The 19290-nt window shown below is 48.3% G+C and overlaps 1 protein-coding gene across 1 annotated transcript; it reads left to right on the top strand.

Annotated features, from left to right (window-relative positions):
- The first annotated feature begins 5271 nt into the window (after positions 1-5271).
- rgmb (repulsive guidance molecule BMP co-receptor b) lies at positions 5272-18235 on the top strand. The gene is made up of 3 exons (XM_046345261.1): positions 5272-5930; positions 13004-13527; positions 16660-18235. Exons 1-3 carry the CDS (start codon positions 5822-5824, stop codon positions 17410-17412), a joined length of 1386 nt encoding a protein of 461 aa, XP_046201217.1. The 5' UTR covers positions 5272-5821; the 3' UTR covers positions 17413-18235.
- The last annotated feature ends 1055 nt before the right edge of the window (positions 18236-19290 follow it).

Below are 19290 nucleotides of genomic sequence, written 5' to 3'. Positions count from 1 at the left end.
ACAGTGGTTGGCCTGATCACCGACAACGATGAGACAGCCTACTGGAGAGGTCAGAAACCTAGCAGTGTGGTGCCAGGACAACAACCTCTCCCTAAATGTGAGCAAGACAAAGGAGCTGATCGTGGACTACAGGAAAAGGTGGACCAACAGGCCCCCATTAACATCAACAGGGCTGTAGTGAAGCGGGCCGAGAGTTTCAAGTTCCTTGGTGTCCACATCACCAACAAACTTTTCATGGTCCAAACACACCAAGACAGTTGTGAAGAGGGTACGACAAAATCTTTTCCCCCTCAGGAGACTGAAAAGATTTGGGATGGGTCCCTAGATCCTCAAAAAATTCTACAGCTGCACCATCAAGAGCATCCTGACCGGTTGCATCGCCGCCTGGTATGGCAACTGTTTGACATTTGAACTTGACGCACTACAGAAGGTAGTGCGTACGGCCCAGTACATCACTGGAGCCAAGCTTCCTGCCATCCAGGACTTTTATAATAGGCAGTGTCAGAGGAAAGCCCCAAACATTGTCAGAGACTCCAGTCACCCAAGTCATAGACTGTTTTCTCTGCTACCACATGGCAAGCAGTACCGGAGTGCCAAGTCTAGGACCAAAAGGCTCCTTAACAGCTTCTACGCCCAAGCCATAAGACTGCTGAACAATTAATCAAATGGCCATCGGACTATTTGGCTGGAGCCGAATGTGCTGAGGAGGGGGTACCGTCAGGTATGCTCTATCTCCGGTGCTCTAAGTCACCATGCTCCTGCATCTCAGCTGGATTGACAGGTTTCCCGCGCCTCTGCAGAGGTATCCGGTCTGCTCCTGATCCCCGGGATCGTCACCTTGGTCGGCGTCCTGCAGCCGGAGCCGCGCGTCGGGGAGGGGGTACTGTCATGTGTGCTCCCTCTCCGGCCTCTAGGTCACCAGGCTGCTCATTATGGCACACACCTGTCACTATCGTTAGGCACACCTGCGCGTCATCAGACTCAGCTGGACTCCATCACTTCCCTGATTACCTGCCCTATATATGTCACTCCCTTTGGTTCCTTCCCCAGGCGTTATTGTTTCTGTTCCTGTGTCACGTCTGTGCAATGTTCGTGTTTCTTGTTTTGTATTGTGTTGCGTTTATTTATAAAAGCACTCACTCCCTGAACTTGCTTCCCAACTCACAGCGCACATTGTTACACAAATAAAGTTTGATTCGATTTTGATTTGAGGGTGCAAAGCTGTCATCAAGGCAAAGGATGGCTACTTTGAAGAATCTAAAATCTATTTTGATTTGTTGAACACTTTTTTTGGTTACTACATGATTCCAAATGTGTTATTTCATAGTTTTGATGTCTTCACTATTATTCTACACTGTGGAAAATAGTACAAATAAAGAAAAACCCTTGAATGAGTACATATGCACATACATACATACATACATACATACATACATACATACATACATACATACATACATACATACATACATACATACATACATACATACATACATACATACATACATACATACATACATACATACATACATACATACATACATACATACATACATACATACATACATACATACATACATACATACATACATACATACATACATACATACATACATACATACATACATACATACATACATACATACATACACAGACACACACAAACACTCACATACACACTCATATACACATACATATATGCAGGTGTTCCCTGGCTAACAGAGGTGTGAGTCATGTAGTGACAGAGGGCTGTTTGAGGGAATGGAGAGAGGGAGGGAAAGACGGTTAGATGGAAGGAGGGAGGGATGGAGGTGTGGAGGTGAAGAAAGGGTGTGTGTGTGTGTGTGTCAGTTTCAGCCTCCACTGCTCTCCAGCCTCAGCTGTGGATGTAATTAAATGGATTAGTATGGAAATATGAATTTAGCTTGATGAATAGAGTCAAGTATGTGCACAGTTCGAGTGTGTATTTGTGTGTGTGGTTAGAATGTGTGTGTGTGTGTATCTGTGTTTAGTAAGAGATGTTACATTAGTCTTAATTAATAGCAGATGAGAGCTGTAATTGAACCAAGCAACATTTGTACCTGTTGCTGAAATGACAGACCAGGTAAAGAGCGTTTACCTGGTCGCTCCAAAATAACATTTGTGTTTTCTCCCCTCTGAAATAGACTAATGTTGAGATAATTATCCACATCACGTCATGTTGTGTAGAGCCAGCTATGTGACTCAATCCCAGAAGATGTGAAGAGTCCCCAGAGCAGAGAGGAGCTAACAGGAAACAGCAGATGTAATCTAATATCAGTGTCTGGTTAACGAGGATAATTTCCTCTGGCCATGTCCGACGAGTTTAGTTGTGTGTGTGTGTGCGTGCGTGCGTGCGTGCGTGCGTGCGTGTGTGTGTGTGCGCGCGTGCGTGCGTGCGTGTGTGCTGAAGGACAGTGGGGCGTATGTGCTGTGTGTGCTGTGATTATGGGGGGGTGTACATATGAGTCATAGCTGTAGTTATTACATGATCGGTCTCCCTGCATTTGCCTTTTATTGCACTGACTCTATGCACACTCACTGGACTCTACCCACACACTCACACATACTTACACTGACATCCCAACACACACACGGCATAGCACACGGACACATGCATACTGACGACACACACACTCACACTCACCACATACGCTGCTGCTACTGTCTATTATCTATCATGTTGCCTAGTCAATTTAGCCCTGCACGTGTATCCGTACATAGCTACCTCAAATACCTTGTACCCCTGCACATCAACTCAGTACTAGTCTTCCCTGTATATAGATAGCCATGTTACTTTGACCCTTTATTGTCATCGGTTATTCACTGAGAATTTATTCTTCATGTCACTATGCATTTTACAATGTTTGTATCTTAACTCTGTGTTGTTGGAAAATGACCCATAAGTGAGCATTTCACTGTTAGTCGACACCTGTTGTTTCCGAAGCATGTGACAAAGTAAAATGTGCTTTGATTTGACCAACCTATAACACACACCAAACATACAGGTAACTGCCAAAATAGAGGATAACTTGAGCAAATGAGAGATACAAAGTATATTGAAAGCAGGTCCTTCCACACAGGTGTGGTTCTTGATTTGATTATTAAACACATAAAACATTCCATCAAGCTTAGAGTCCTGTATAAAATACCCAGTTGCTCATTGCCTGGGCTACCATGGCAAGAAGAAGAGATCTCATTGAAGGAGGGTTCTCAAAGGAGCATATGGGTTTTAGGGTGCGTGTGTTTGTGTGTGTCTCAGTCACACGATCTCAACCCAACTGAACACTTATGGAAGATTCTGGAGTGGCGCCTGAGACAGCGTTTTCCACCACCATCAACAAACCACCAAATCATGGAATGTCTCGTGGAAGAATGGTGTCGCATCCCACCAATAGAGTTCCAGACACTTGTAGAATCTATGCCAAGGTACATTGAAGCACCTGGCGGCGCTGGCGGCTTGCAGTGGCCCAACGCCCAATTCAGACACTTTATGCTAGTGTTTCCTTTATTTTGGCCGTTACCTGTACCACACCATCCACAGAGCCACTCTGTTCCATACTCCGGCAAGCCTACAGAACACACACACACACATCGTGACCACACTGAGTAGAAGTGATGTTAATGTGAACAGAGATTCCTACTGGTGTCTAAGTGTTCCCAACACCTGGCACATTCCAGCTGGACTAAAGGAGAGGATTAACACACACACACACACACACACACACACACACACACACACACACACACACACACACACACACACACACACACACACACACACACACACACACACACACACACACACACACACACACACACACACACACACACACACACACACACACACACACACACACACACACAGTGTGTTGATGTGAAGCAGAGAAACCTGAGATAGACTCACAGGAAGCATATGATGAGGCAGAGAGAGTGTCGGTTTGAAGACGTTTCGCCATGATAGAGTGTCATCATAATAATGAGTTAGGGCTAGTACAACTTCACATTGTCTAAGTCTTTGTCTGGCTTCTGGAAATAGTTTTTTTCAGGCTAGTATCAGCTAGACCTACATATAGCCATAAGATGATCCACAATGACTTGAAATGCCTTACTGCATCTATACATTATCATTATTACTTTTAATAACTGAACACGGTTCCTCTCTCTCTCTCTCTCTCTCTCTCTCTCAATTTAAGGGACTTTATTGGCATGGGAAACATATGTTTACATTGCCAAAGGAAGTGAAATAGATCATAAACAAAAGTGAAATAAACAATAAAAAAATAGCAGTAAACATTACACTCACAAAATTTCCAAAAGAATAAAGACATTTCAAATGTCATATTATGTACATAGTCAAATATTTTCTTAATTTTGGGTCAGTCACAGTGGTTAGGTATTCTGCCCCATTTAGGGCGAAATAGCATTCTAGTTTGCTCTGTTTTTTTGTCAATTCTTTCCAATGTGTCAAGTAATTATCTTTTTGTTTTCTCATGATTTGGTTGGGTCTAATTGTGTTGTTGCCAGGACCAACTTGCTTAGGGGGCTCTTCTCCAGGTATATTTTTCGGATGATGGCTTTGTTATGGAACGTTTGGGAATTGCTTAATTTGAGGTGGTTGTAGAATTGAACTTCTCTTCTCTGGATTTTGATCATTCGCAGGTATCGTCCTAATTCTATTCTGCATGCATTATTTGGTGTTTTACATTGTACACAGCGGAGTCTCAATTAGGTGTTTGTCCTATTTTGTGAGTTATTGGTTGGAGAGCGAATCCCAGAATCATAAAGGGCCATTTGTTCTATTATTGATTCTAGTATTTTTTATCCAGATCCTTATTGCTATGTCAAAATGTATGTTCCTTTTGATGGCATAGAAAGACTGTCGCAGCCTTGTCTCTCAGATCATTCACAGTGTGGAAGTTTACCTGATGTTTAGGCCGAGGTATGTGTAGTTCTTTATGTGCTCTAGGCCACTGGTTCTCAATCCTGGTCCTGGGAACCCAAAGGGGTGCACATTTTAGTTTTTGCCCTAGCAGTACACACCTGATTCAAATCATCAAAGCCTTTCGATGAGTTGATCATTTGAATCAGCTGTGTACTGCTAGGGCAAAAACTAAAATGTGCACCCCTTTGGGTTCCCAGGACCAGGATTGAGAACCAGTGGCCTAGAGCAACGTGTCTAGGTGGAATTTGTATTCTCTCTCTCTTCCTCGCTCTCTCTCTCTCCCCCGCGAAGCCCAAGGCTGACAGTGCGGGCGGGTCCTGCTCTCTCAGAGGCGGGTTTTCTGCAAAAGGGTTGTCTGATTTGCTATCGATCTGAGGAAGAGAGGAGAGGGGAGGATTCTTAGGTGAGGCCTGGAGAGAAAGAGAGAGGGAGAGGGGGCGAGAGAGAGAGAGAGAGAAAGAGAGAGAGCGGAGCCGAGATTTACTGCTACAACAAGACTAAACTCAACCAGGACGGAATAGCGCTGCTAGAGACAGGAAATCTGATGCAGGGAGCGAAGAAGGAGTGAAAGTGTTTGGTGGAAGGGCTGCTATTTTTCAATCGCTACTGTTTTTCCCCTTTCCTCCTCCTCTCCTTTTCTTTCCATTCCTCCTCCCTGGCCGATCGCATTCCGCGTAGAATCTGCACTTTAATGCCCCTGCGCACTCGAGGAGTGGAAGGAGAGAAGAGCGAGGAAGAAGAGAGCGAGGGAGAAGGAGAGCAGAGGACTGACTTTAACGGAAACCCCGCCGCCGCACCTCACCCCTCTCCCCCGTGGCTGCCTGTCCCCTCTCCCCTCCTGGCCCTGTATGGACGGGGATGGGGAGAGCCGGATGTTGTTACCGCGGGGCTGAGCGCCTCGCATCCTCGCCTTCCCTGCGACCGCTGCTGCTGCTGATCGTCGCTCTCTATTACGGGGCGCACAGAGGTAGGCTAACTAGATAACTTCAAATGTTGTTAATTTTCCTCAGTAGCCTCATCGGGACCTAGTTCCTTGTCCGCGAAAAACTTCAGATCGAGCGCTGTGAATGTGAGTTAACAGTTAGAGGCTAATGGTGAGTTAATAACCAGTTAATAATGCCAAAACTAGGTATTTCGGATTGGCCTAGCATTTGGTTAAGATTAGTCTATAGTGCATTTTATAGGCCTGTGTGTTTTAGCCTATTGGAGTGTATTCGAACCTGAACCTCCACTTATCGTTGTGTTATTGTCTGATATTGCTGGTCTCTTTCTCTCTCCCGCGGACCGCGGTAGCGCAGCAGTCAGAAGGGAAAGTGTTTCCTCCCCCATCGCTCTCTTGTTTCTCCGGAGTTTCTCCAGTGGTGGCTCTGCCGTGGGTCGCTATGGCTGATAGAGAAAGGGAAGGGTGGCTCTGCCGTGGGTCGCTATGGCTGATAGAGAAAGGGAAGGGTGGCTCTGCCGTGGGTCGCTATGGCTGATAGAGAAAGGGAAGGGTGGCTCTGCCGTGGGTCGCTATGGCTGATAGAGAAAGGGAAGGGTGGCTCTGAAAGGGTGGGTCGCTATGGCTGATAGAGAAAGGGAAGGGTGGCTCTGCCGTGGGTCTATGGCTGATAGAGAAAGGGAATGGCTGATAGAGAAAGGGAAGGGTGGCTCTGCCGTGGGTCGCTATGACTGATAGAGAAAGGGAAGGGTGGCTCTGCCGTGGGTCGCTATGGCTGATAGAGAAAGGGAAGTGTGGCTCTGCCGTGGGTCGCTATGACTGATAGAGAAAGGGAAGGGTGGCTCTGCCGTGGGTCGCTATGGCTGATAGAGAAAGGGAAGTGTGGCTCTGCCGTGGGTCGCTATGACTGATAGAGAAGGGAAGGGTGGCTCTGCCGTGGGTCGCTATGGCTGATAGAGAAGGGAAGGGTGGCTCTGCCGTGGGTCGCTATGGCTGATAGAGAAAGGGAAGGGTGGCTCTGCCGTGGGTCGCTATGGCTGATAGAGAAAGGGAAGGGTGGCTCTGCCGTGGGTCGCTATGGCTGATAGAGAAAGGGAAGGGTGGCTCTGCCGTGGGTCGCTATGGCTGATAGAGAAAGGGAAGGGTGGCTCTGCCGTGGGTCGCTATGGCTGATAGAGAAAGGGAAGGGTGGCTCTGCCGTGGGTCGCTATGGCTGATAGAGAAGGGAAGTGTGGCTCTGCCGTGGGTCGCTATGACTGATAGAGAAAGGGAAGGGTGGCTCTGCCGTGGGTCGCTATGGCTGATAGAGAAAGGGAAGGGTGGCTCTGCCGTGGGTCGCTATGGCTGATAGAGAAAGGGAAGGGTGGCTCTGCCGTGGGTCGCTATGACTGATAGAGAAAGGGAAGGGTGGCTCTGCCGTGGGTCGCTATGGCTGATAGAGAAAGGGAAGGGTGGCTCTGCCGTGGGTCGCTATGGCTGATAGAGAAAGGGAAGGGTGGCTCTGCCGTGGGTCGCTATGACTGATAGAGAAAGGGAAGGGTGGCTCTGCCGTGGGTCGCTATGACTGATAGAGAAAGGGAAGGGTGGCTCTGCCGTGGGTCGCTATGGCTCTGCCGTGGGTCGCTATGGCTGATAGAGAAAGGGAAGGGTGGCTCTTCCGTGGGTCGCTATGGCTGATAGAGAAAGGGAAGGGTGGCTCTGCCGTGGGTCGCTATGGCTGATAGAGAAAGGGAAGGGTGGCTCTGCCGTGGGTCGCTATGGCCGATAGAGAAAGGGAAGGGTGGCTCTGCCGTGGGTCGCTATGGCCGATAGAGAAAGGGAATGGTGGCTCTGCCGTGGGTCGCTATGGCTGATAGAGAAAGGGAAGTGTGGCTCTGCCGTGGGTCGCTATGGCTGATAGAGAAAGGGAAGGGTGGCTCTGCCGTGGGTCGCTATGGCTGATAGAGAAAGGGAAGGGTGGCTCTGCCGTGGGTCGCTATGGCTGATAGAGAAAGGGAAGGGTGGCTCTGCCGTGGGTCGCTATGACTGATAGAGAAAGGGAAGTGTGGCTCTGCTGATATCTTGGTGTCAGGTCCTTTACATCCAGCCAGACTAACAAAGGCTTGTTGACACAGTTTTAAAATAATGTAGGCTTACAATAATAATGGGAATGTAAATTATAATTTGGTATAATTATGTCACAAATGTAATAGGACCAAATGGAGACAATAGAATAGAATGAAATGTAATAAACCAGAAAGGAACATAACCATATGGAAACAGTGTCATCAATAATCTGTTCGTAATTGAATTCATATGTATCAATAAAGGTTAAATAGAAAACAAAACAGAATAGAATAGAACCATATAATCTGTAATATATTAGAAGGGAATCAAATCATACAGAAACTCTAGGATTGGTAAATAGAATAGGCTAGAATACCAGAGGGTGGTAGTAGGCTACTTGAAGTCACCCTATAGAGGCTGGGTTTGCCCTTGTGACCCAGAGCTAGCTGACTGCTGTGCCTACACAGAGAGGCCTGTTCTGGACTGGCACTGTGACAGCCCACCACCCCTCTCTGGATGTCCCCCAGCCATAACCCAGACCCCAGGCCCTGTCATCCAGCCCGCTCTCATTGACTCTTGCGTGTATTTGTGTGTGTGTGTGTGCAGCAGTCACACCTCTGGTAATTCATTTAACACAGTCCCAGGCAGCTGGACATGACACTGTCTGTGCATAGTTCTGTTCAGTAGGGGGAAGGAGGACGGTTCGAGAAGCATGAAAAGCACGTTGACGCTCCCTGCCAATAAGAATGTACATTTTAAATCAGTTACATTTCAAATGATATATTTAGAAGTTGGTCCTATTTCACTTTTCTAAGTTAGTTCAGGACATCATATAACACATTTTACATTGTAATTGCATTTAATTGATTGACACTATTAATTTATCAGCATGTCCTGTCTCATTGTGAATGTCAGATGTTGCAACGAGGAGATATACACAACACACTATTTAGATGACTTGGTGTCTGTGTGTGTGGCTAGCTAGTAACAAGACTTGGTGTGTGTGTTATAGTGTGTGTGTGTCTGTGTAGCTAGCTGGTCTGTGTGTTACTGTGTTGAGGGTGTGGTGTGTGTAGCTAGCTGGTCTGTGTGTTATTGTGTTGAGGGTGTGGTGTGTGTAGCTAGCTGGTCTGTGTGTTATTGTGTTGAGGGTGTGGTGTGTGTAGCTAGCTGGTCTGTGTGTTATTGTGTTGAGTGTGTGGTGTGTGTAGCTAGCTGGTCTGTGTGTTATTGTGTTGAGGGTGTGGTGTGTGTAGCTAGCTGGTCTGTGTGTTATTGTGTTGAGGGTGTGGTGTGTGTAGCTAGCTGGTAACAAGGCTCCACAGCTGTCTTCTCATAGTGCTCATCACCACCGGACGCATCAGACCAGCTGGGGAGTCATCAGCTATCACTCCTGATATTATATTGCAGTGTCATTACCGCCAGCCATCCCCACAATTTACCGTTATTCAGCCCTGTGTGTGTGTGTGTGTGTGTGTGTGTGTATGTGTGTGTGGACTGAAACAGAAGTGAGTGTTGTCTGAAGCGGAGGCCAGAGCAGCTGTGTATTGTCCCACAGTCAGTCACAGTTATCAGTACGTTCATACTAGACTCACTGCACAAAGACCAGTGTGATCAGAAAGACCTGGTGACGCACGCGTTTGCTGTGGAGTTTTACTCTCAAGATTCAGCCTGAGAATGAGAATGTGTGTAGTCGTTCACTCATTGTATCTGTGAGTAACTCTCTGTGTGAGTGAGTGAGTGAGTGAGTGAGTGAGTGAGTGAGTGAGTGAGTGAGTGAGTGAGTGAGTGAGTGAGTGAGTGAGTGAGTGAGTGAGTGAGTGAGTGAGTGAGTGAGTGAGTGAATGTGAGTGAGTGAGAGAGAGAGAGAGCGCAGTGAGCTCTGGATCCTTGGTGTTTAAGTAAATACAACACTGATAAAAGGAAAATGTTTACCTTAAAACTGGAAATCAACCAATCCTCCATCGGTAACACAATGGAAAGGCCAAGTGCTTTATTATCTAAATGTTGAAAGTGTGTGAGCGACGAAGAGAGACGACATGGTGTATGTGACCATGAGACAGAGAATGATGTGGGTGCTGGAGATGGGGGTATGAGCAGGTGGGTCTGGGCAGGGTCATGTCCTTAATGTTTGTTTGTGTTTGTATGCTGTCATTTGTATGTGTATGTTTTGTATTGTTCGAAAAAATATATACAACACGGATCAGTGGCTGGGAGGAGAAGTGACTCCTGGACAGGGAGAGGGGTGGGCTATGTCTGGCCTATGCCCACACACGGCTGAGTGAGACTGAGTCGGGATCTCTCACCAGGAGTCCAGTTTGAATGTGTCATTCTGTAAACACTGGGATGTAGAAAACTCATTTGTCCATTAAGGGAAGCCTGGAAGGGTCAGACGATAATGTTAGCATTGCGTGGATGTGTGTGTGTGTGTGTGTGTGTGTGTGTGTGTGTGTGTGTGTGTGTGTGTGTGTGTGTGTGTGTGTGTGTGTGTGTGTGTGTGTGTGTGTGTGTGTGTGTGTGTGTGTGTGTGTGTGTGTGTGTGTGTGTGTGTGTGTGTGTGTGTGTGTGTGGCATCCAGCTGTTATTTGATTTCCTTATTTCAGTAAAAATCTGTTTGGGATGGGGAAGGTGGAGATTGATCGACACAGAGATACCAACTGTACGCAGACACACTCCACCTGGAGAACTAATTGAATCATCAGTCATACTGTAAAAATAGAGTTGGATTCATGATGAGGATTTGGATTAGTTCTAAGGCTCTGGGTCTTTTAGAGGTGTTTGTGGCTGTGTGTTAGCTGAGGAGTAGTGTCAGTATTTAACACACCGAAGGGACATTCTAACCCAGAGTGTGAGTGGTGTGATATATTGTGTACCATCCCTCTAATACCCACCACAATACTGCCCCCACCTGGTAGGATCAGGTACTGACACACACACAACCCTCTCACCACACCAGCCCTGAGAGCGATAGTGAGAGAGGGTTGGCTTTCTGCAAACATTCCTCTTCTCCTTTCTTATCCCTTTATCATATGGTTCAGTGCATTCACACCAAGAAAACTATGGACGTGTTTGCTTTATCTCTGTATACACCAGGGGAACTAGGCCTATTGTTAGCATTAGTTCTATGTGTGAATAGACCTATGCTGTGTGTGTGTTCATGTGGCTGTGTGTGTGTTCATGTGATTGTGTGTGTGCTGGTGTCTGTTAGTAAATCATGCCATAATCAGATGAGCTTTGACAGTGCGTGTTGTTGGCAGTGGAAGCATATCCAGGATCCTTTCAGAGATAGTTATTAGTGTGTGTGTGTGTGTTTGTGTTTGTGTGTTTGTTTCTGCATTAGAGAGCTTCTGGTCTAATCTAATAGGAGCTCACTGTGGCTGATACATTAGGCCTGGCCTCTCCTCCTCTTCTCTCTCTCTTCTCTCCTCTTCTCTCCTCCTCTCTTCCCCTTCTCTCCTCCTCTTCTCTCTCTCTCCTCCTCTCCTCCTCTTCGCTCCTCCTCTCCTTCTCTCCTCCTCTTCTCTCCTCCTCTCTCTCTCTCTCTCTCCTCTCCTCCTCTTCTCTCTCTCTTCTCTCCTCTTCTCTCCTCCTCTCTTCCCCTTCTCTCCTCTTCTCTCTCTCTCCTCCTCTTCTCTCTCTCTCCTCCTCTCCTCTCCTCCTCTCTCTCTCTCTCCTCTCCTCCTCTTCTCTCTCTCTTCTCTCCTCTTCTCTCTACCTCTTCTCTCCTCCTCTCCCCTCCTCTCTTCCTCTTCTCTCCTCCTCTTCTCTCTCTCTCTCCTCCTCTTCTCTCTCTCTCCTCCTCTTTGCTCCTCCTCTCATTCTCTTCTCTCATCCTCTTCTCTCTTCCTCTTCTCTCCTCCTCTTCTCTCTCTTCTCTCCTCCTCTCCTCTCTCTCATCCTCTCCTCCTCTTTGCTCCTCCTCTTCTCTCTCCTCTCCTTCTCGTCACTCTTCCCCTTCTCTCCTCCAGTTCTCTCTTCTTCTCCTCCTCTTCTCTCGGTCAGGCTGACACTGAGACCTCTGAAGAACTTTTAGATCTTTCCTCTTTTATAGCTCAGACACACCAGGACAACCAACGGTTCAAAGCAGTGGGTGGCTGTCGTATCACCCCTGACCAAGATATCAAACTTCTTTCAACAACAACAAACGATGAGACCATACCATGAACACGGGGCCATGAGAGTCTGGAGAAGGACAAGCTTCATCAGACAGCATAGAGGATCTAACAGTGTGGATGTGTGTGATCTGTTATTCTTCCACTCTGTGTCTCAGCCTTATCTCTGGCTCTGTGGGAAAGTCTGCAAGTCTCTATTTGAGTCTCTCAGCACTGCTCTTTGTTCTGGTTTCTAAAAGTCATAAAGCAGTGTTACTGTACACACACACACACACACACACACACACACACACACACACACACACACACACACACACACACACACACACACACACACACACACACACACACACACACACACACACACACACACACACACACACACACACACACACACACACACACACACACACACGCCAGCCTGTTCTTTCTCAGCTTTACTGGTTTAATATAAACAGGCCAGTAGCGTTGTGTTCATTTGGGCCATAGAGATCAAAGCTCCTAAACGACCTGACTCTGTGTGTGTGTGTGTGTGTGTGTGTGTGTGTGTGTGTGTGTGTGTGTGTGTGTGTGTGTGTGTGTGTGTGTGTGTGTGTGTGTGTGTGTGTGTGTGTGTGTGTGTGTGTGTGTGTGTGTGTGTGTGTGTGTGTGTGTGTGTGTGTGTGTGTGTATATAAATGAATGCGAGAGCTTTCCTAAAGATGTATGTCAAGCCAAAACCCCATGACTATGAGTTTCTATGACAGCCTTGGTCTGGCACACAATACCATCTGCACCACGTGTTCTCTATCGGTCTTTGGTACCATGAAGGAACATTGATGTTCTACATGTATTGCGGCCCCGCCAGGGCCACTGGTACTGTATTAGTGCTGTAATAATAGAACTGTAATACTATTGTAGTTGTACCATAGTACTGACTGTTAGTATGTGTGTGTTTCTCCAGGTCATTGCCAGGTGGCCACCCCTCAGTGTCGTATCCAGAAGTGCACCACAGACTTTGTGTCCCTGACGTCTCACCTGACCCCAGCGCTGGAGGGCTTTGACGTAGAGTTCTGTAAGGCTCTGAGGTCCTACAGCGCCTGCACCCAGAGGACAGCCAAATCCTGCAGGGGCAACCTGGTCTTCCACTCTGCCGTCCTGGGCATCTCAGACCTCATGACCCAGAGAAACTGCTCCCGTGACGGGCCCACCTCCTCCACACACCCCGAGATACAATCAGAGCCCTGCAACTACCACAGCCGCACCCAGCACACTCACCCACACCCTCACTCTCACACGCACACTCCCACGCGGCCGGGTTACCTGTTCTGCGGGCTGTTTGGGGATCCCCATCTGCGGACGTTTAAGGACAGCTTCCAGACCTGCAAGGTGGAAGGGGCGTGGCCGCTGATTGATAACGACTTCTTGTCTGTGCAGGTGACCAACGTTCCTGTGGTAACGGGATCCAGCGCCACAGCGACCAATAAGGTGAGGGAAATCCGTACAGTATATTACTGTGTATTGAAATGAAAGCATCGGCACTTAACTAGTTAAAAAAATAAATAATAATAACTCCTTCCTACATGGTTCAGAACAGGTGCAAGTCCACAAAGTAGAAATTTATACACTAATAAATACAGGAAGACTGTTTTGTTTCAATATAAAAGAAAAACCTTTATTTGGAGCATGTTCCATCTTGTAGCGAATTAGTATATCGAGAAGAGAACAGGCCCCAGTATAGAGCCCTGAGGTACTCCCTCGATAAGACATCTGATAAATGGAGGTTCTTACCCAGCTCTCCACTGAAGCAGCAGTGTTGTAAAGATGCAGTAAACAGTACATTCTGGGATGGGAGAAAAGAGGTTGAGAGTGACGCACAGAATAAATAAGCTGTCGAGCTTTGCAGCTGCAGCCTGGCCCAGATAGGTTTTATAGCAACTCCCTTCTCTCTCTTTTTCAAACCTCTTTTTACGTGTTGCGTTTTCACTTTGCAGACTGTGTTCGTCTTTTTTTGTGTTCTAGTTTGAGTTTACTGAATGGCTGGTGTGTGTGTCTATATTCACCTCTGAGCTGCTGTGTCTCAGAGAAAGAGCTCTTTTCGTCGAGAACACACACACACACAGGTGCGAGGAGAGCAGAGTGAACAGTTGAGTCTTGTGACTAACACTTGTGACTAACGTGGTGTTGGAATCCTAACTTAGTTAATGGCTGCTTACAGCATGACCCCTAATACCCTGAAATGAGTGGCGCGTGAAAGGAGCCACTATGTGTGTGTCAGCAGAGGGGCCGAGACCTTTCACACACATATGGCTTTAAGCAGGTTACGGTCGAGAACGAGGGGCGCCATACCATAAAAATACAAAAAACGCACACACACATGGACACACGACACAGACACAGACACATGGACACACAACACAGACACATAACACAGACACAGACACACAACACAGACACACACACATGGACACATGGACACACGACACAGACACAGACACATGGACACACAACACAGACACATAACACAGACACAGACACACAACACACACACACACATGGACACATGGACACACAACACAGACACAGACACACACACATGGACACATGGACACACAACACAGACACAGACACACATGGACACATGGACACATGGACACACAACACAGACACACACACATGGACACATGGACACACAACACAGACAAAGACACACACACATGGACACATGGACACACAACACAGACACAGACACACACACATGGACACACAACACAGACACACAACACAGACACAGACACAGACACAGACACATACATGGACACATAACACAACACAGACACAGACACAGACACACATGGACACATGGACACACAAAACAGACACAGACACAGACACATGGACACACAACACAGACACAGACACACACACATGGACACACAACACAGACAAAGACACACACACATGGACACATGGACACAGACACACACACATGGACACATGGACACATGGACACAGACACACACACATGGACACATGGACACACAACACAGACAAAGACACACACACATGGACACATGGACACAGACACACACACATGGACACATGGACACAGACACACACACATGGACACAGACACACACACATGGACACATGGACACATGGACACAGACACACACACATGGACACATGGACACAGACACACACACATGGACACATGGACACACACACACATGGACACATGGACACATGGACACAGACACACACACATGGACACATGGACACAGACACACACACATGGACACATGGACACAGACACACACACATGGACACATGGACACAGACACACACACATGGACACATGGACACACAACACAGACAAAGACACACACACATGGACACATGGACACAGACACACACACATGGACACATGGACACAGACAACACAGACACAGACACAACACAGACACACACACATGGACACATGGACACACAACACAACACAGACACAGACACAGACACACACACACATGGACACATGGACACACAACACAGACACACAACACAGACACAAACACACACACATGGACAAATGAACACACAACACAGACACAGACACAGATACAGACACACAACACAGACACAGACACACAACACAGACACAGACACAGGCTGAGAAGGTCTTTAGACGTCACTAAGTCAGTTCTGTGGTGGCCAAGCGGCCATGTTGCCCCCCACCCAGGGGGTAGTTGTACGACTGGTGCTCTGACCCTGTGTCAGGGGTGGGGCTCGCTATTCGTTCTAATTATTAGCACACACACACCCATGACTGCGCCTGCAGCTCCTGGCCTAATGGCTGCTCAGGCCTCATCCCTCATCGCTGACAACTGGACAAAGCAGTCATTCATGCTATCACTAATGCTAACCCTAAAACTGTGTGGCTATGGACCACAGCCTTGCGGATACAGTTGGAGGACCCGGCTAACACCATGCCACTGCTAGCCGTTAGCCTGGGTGTGTTTGCTTAGCTGTGCCTGCTAATCACGGCTTGTTAAAAAGTAATTGGGTCATTGCTAAAATGGATTCTGTGGCGAGTTAATGGCATGAGTGTTTGTGTGTGTGTGTAGGTGTGTGTAGGTGTGTGTGTGTTTGTGTAAGACAGAGTTGGGCTGAGCCCTCTGACAAATATGATTTCAGCTTGTATTCAGGGCACGTGTGTGTGTGTGTGTGTGTGTGTGTGTGTGTGTGTGTGTGTGTGTGTGTGTGTGTGTGTGTGTGTGTGTGTGTGTGTGTGTGTGTGTGTGTGTGTGTGTGTGTGTGTGTGTGTGTGTGTGTGTGTGTGTGTGTGTGTGTGTGTGAGTGTGTGTAACCAATAAATAACACATTAAAAACCATTTATAGTTTACATTGTAGTGTTGTATATTAGTTGTCAGTGTGCAGTCAGTGTCCTCTTTGCTGCAAAGAATTGGGGTTTGAACAAAACAAGTGAAGGTCAATATCCTTGTCATGTTTGTAATGTAAGATATTATAAAGTGTCTGGAAAACCTGTTTTTAACCTGTTTTACACAAAGATCAAAGTTCTTGTGTGCCTGGTCATACGATGACCTTTTTGTGTGCCCACAGATCACCATCATATTCAAGCCCTTTGAGGAGTGTACAGACCAGCGTGTTTACCAGGCAGTAACAGATGACCTGCCCGCTGCCTTCGTAGACGGTACCGTGAGCAGTGGGGCCCCCAACCACAACGTTAACGGGAATAACGGTGACTCTACCGGTAAGGTACGGGCGCTGTGGATCTCGGAGCGTAGCCCCGGTCACCACGTGGAGCTGCACGCCGGCTACATCGGCGTGACGGTTATCGTACGGCAGCTGGGGCGCTACCTGACCCTGGCGGTGCGCATCCCGGAGGAGATGGCCCATGCCTACGACGCTACGCAGGACCTGCAGCTCTGCCTCAACGGATGTCCCACCTCGGAACGCATCGACCGGGGAGGTCACCTGCCACTGCCTCTCCCTCTACCCCCTCCAGCCCTGGGCTTACATCTCCAGCAGCCACACGGCCAGGGCAAGGGCCAGCCCTCCCACATGGCTCCCTACAGCGCCCCCCAGAGGTTCAGTGTGGAGGGTGCACGGGCACGCTGCAGGGAGCAGCTGGAGTTACAGGATATTTATTTCCACTCATGTGTGTTTGACCTCATGACCACCGGGGACGCTAACTTCACGGCAGCAGCGTTCAGTGCTCTGACTGACATGGAGAGTCTCCACCCCCACCGGGAACGCTGGAGGATCTTCCCGCAAAGCTCCGCCGACACCTCCCAGCCTATCACATGGCTCCTACTGCTCACTCTCTTTGCGCTCCGCTCTGCACTGGTATAGCGTTTGTGTGTGTGTGTGTGTGTGTGTGTGTGTGTGTGTGTGTGTGTGTGTGTGTGTGTGTGTGTGTGTGTGTGTGTGTGTGTGTGTGTGTGTGTGTGTGTGTGTGTGTGTGTGTGTGTGTGTGTGTGTGTGTGTGTGTGTGTGTGTGTTCATATAGAGCCCCTAGCTGAGCTGTAGGATAAAGTTCCCTCTATGCAGATCTAAGGTCAGTTTTGTGTTTTCCCCTAACGGTTATGAATGAGGAGGGTAAACTAAGCTGATCCTGGATCTGTGTCTAAGAGAAACGTCTAACCAGAGCCCCTCTGGAGATTTCACTTTTTCTTCTTCTTGGTGAAAAGAGAATAGTGGACTGAACACTCTAAGGCATATTACTGCCATAAAGGAGTCCACAGCTGGCATCTGAGCAGATTCCACGACACTCCTGTGTTCTTCCCATCTCTGCGGGATGGGACCTAGCAGGCTTCCTGGAGATGATGACCTGTCTATATGTGAGGATTACCAACCAACACTCCAACCTGTGTGTGTATATTGTAGAAACACACTCCAGACTGTAAATAGTGTGACGTATCCTGGAACGCTGGATGGCGTTGTTTTGGTTTTTATTTTTGCGTGATTTTGTTGTGATAGTTTTTTTTATACCTCATAGACAGAGGAAGTTGTTTTAAGAGAAGCACTTTATTTAGATGTTTTTGCTAAATCCACACCAGTGTTCCCCCTCTCCCCTTTCAACCCCACCCCCTCACTCTCTTCCCCTTTCAACCCCACCCCCTCACTCTCTTCCCCTTCCACACCACCTCCCACTCTCTTCCCCTTCCACACCACCCCCCACTCTCTTCCCCTTCCACACCACCCCCACTCTCTTCCCCTTCTCCCCTTTCAACCCCACCCCTCACTCTTCCCCTTCCACACCACCCCCCACTCTCTTCCCCTTCCACCCCACCCCTACTCTCTTCCCCTTCCACACCACCCCCCACTCTCTTCCCCTTCTCCCCTTTCAACCCCACCCCCTCACTCTCTTCCCCTTCCACACCACCCCCTCTCTTCCCCTTCCACCCCACCCCCTCACTCTCTTCCCCTTTCAACCCCACCCCCCACTCTCTTCCCCTTTCACCCCACCCCCACTCTCTTCCCCTTCCACCCCACCCCCCACTCTCTTCCCCTTTCACCCCCCACTCTCTTCCCCTTCCAACCCACCCCCACTCTCTTCCCCTTCCACACCACCCCCCACTCTCTTCCCCACCCCCCACTCTCTTCCCCTTCCACCCCACTCTCTTCCCCTTCCCCCCACTCTCTTCCCCTTCCACCCCACTCTCTTCCCCTTCCACCCCACTCTCTTCCCCTTCCACCCCACCCCGGGACCACTCTCTTCCCCTTCCAGCCCTGCTCTGGCATATATTACAATATATTACCCCTTCCACTCCTTCCCCTTTCCACCCCCCCACTCTCTTCCCCTTTCAACCCCACCCCCACTCTCTTCCCATTCCACCCCCCACTCTCTTCCCCATCCACCCCACCCCCCACTCTTTTCCCATTCCACCCCACCCCCCACTCTCTTCCCCTTCCACCCCACCCCTCACCATTTCCCCCTCCCCAACCCCTCAAACTCTCCCCCTACATGGCCCTTCTTTAGAGTCTAAGGGGTCATATCAATGACCCCTCTCTCCACTGCCCCCTACCATCCTCCAACAGCCCAAGCTGTGGATTTCATCTGCAGTTTTGTCACTCACAGTGCAAATCTCAAATGACACCTGATTCCCTGCAGTATGCTACTTTTCACCATAGGGAGATAGGGCATGTAGTGAACTAAACAGTGAACTATATAGGAGATAGGGAGCCATTTGAGACAGTTAACCAGCTCACTAACACAGTGAGGTGGAA

Source organism: Oncorhynchus gorbuscha, linkage group LG04, assembly GCF_021184085.1.
Source record: "Oncorhynchus gorbuscha isolate QuinsamMale2020 ecotype Even-year linkage group LG04, OgorEven_v1.0, whole genome shotgun sequence".
NCBI classification, from domain to species: domain Eukaryota; kingdom Metazoa; phylum Chordata; class Actinopteri; order Salmoniformes; family Salmonidae; genus Oncorhynchus; species Oncorhynchus gorbuscha.
This window is presented reverse-complemented; position numbering and strand designations above follow the sequence as displayed.

Bases quoted from the DNA above. Each gene is read 5' to 3' on its own strand.
- rgmb (XM_046345261.1), top strand. From the start codon at position 5,822: ATGGGGAGAGCCGGATGTTGTTACCGCGGGGCTGAGCGCCTCGCATCC. The intron at 5,931-13,003 runs GTAGGCTAACTA...GTGTTTCTCCAG, and splicing joins CTATTACGGGGCGCACAGAG to GTCATTGCCAGGTGGCCACC. The intron at 13,528-16,659 runs GTGAGGGAAATC...GTGTGCCCACAG, and splicing joins GCGCCACAGCGACCAATAAG to ATCACCATCATATTCAAGCC.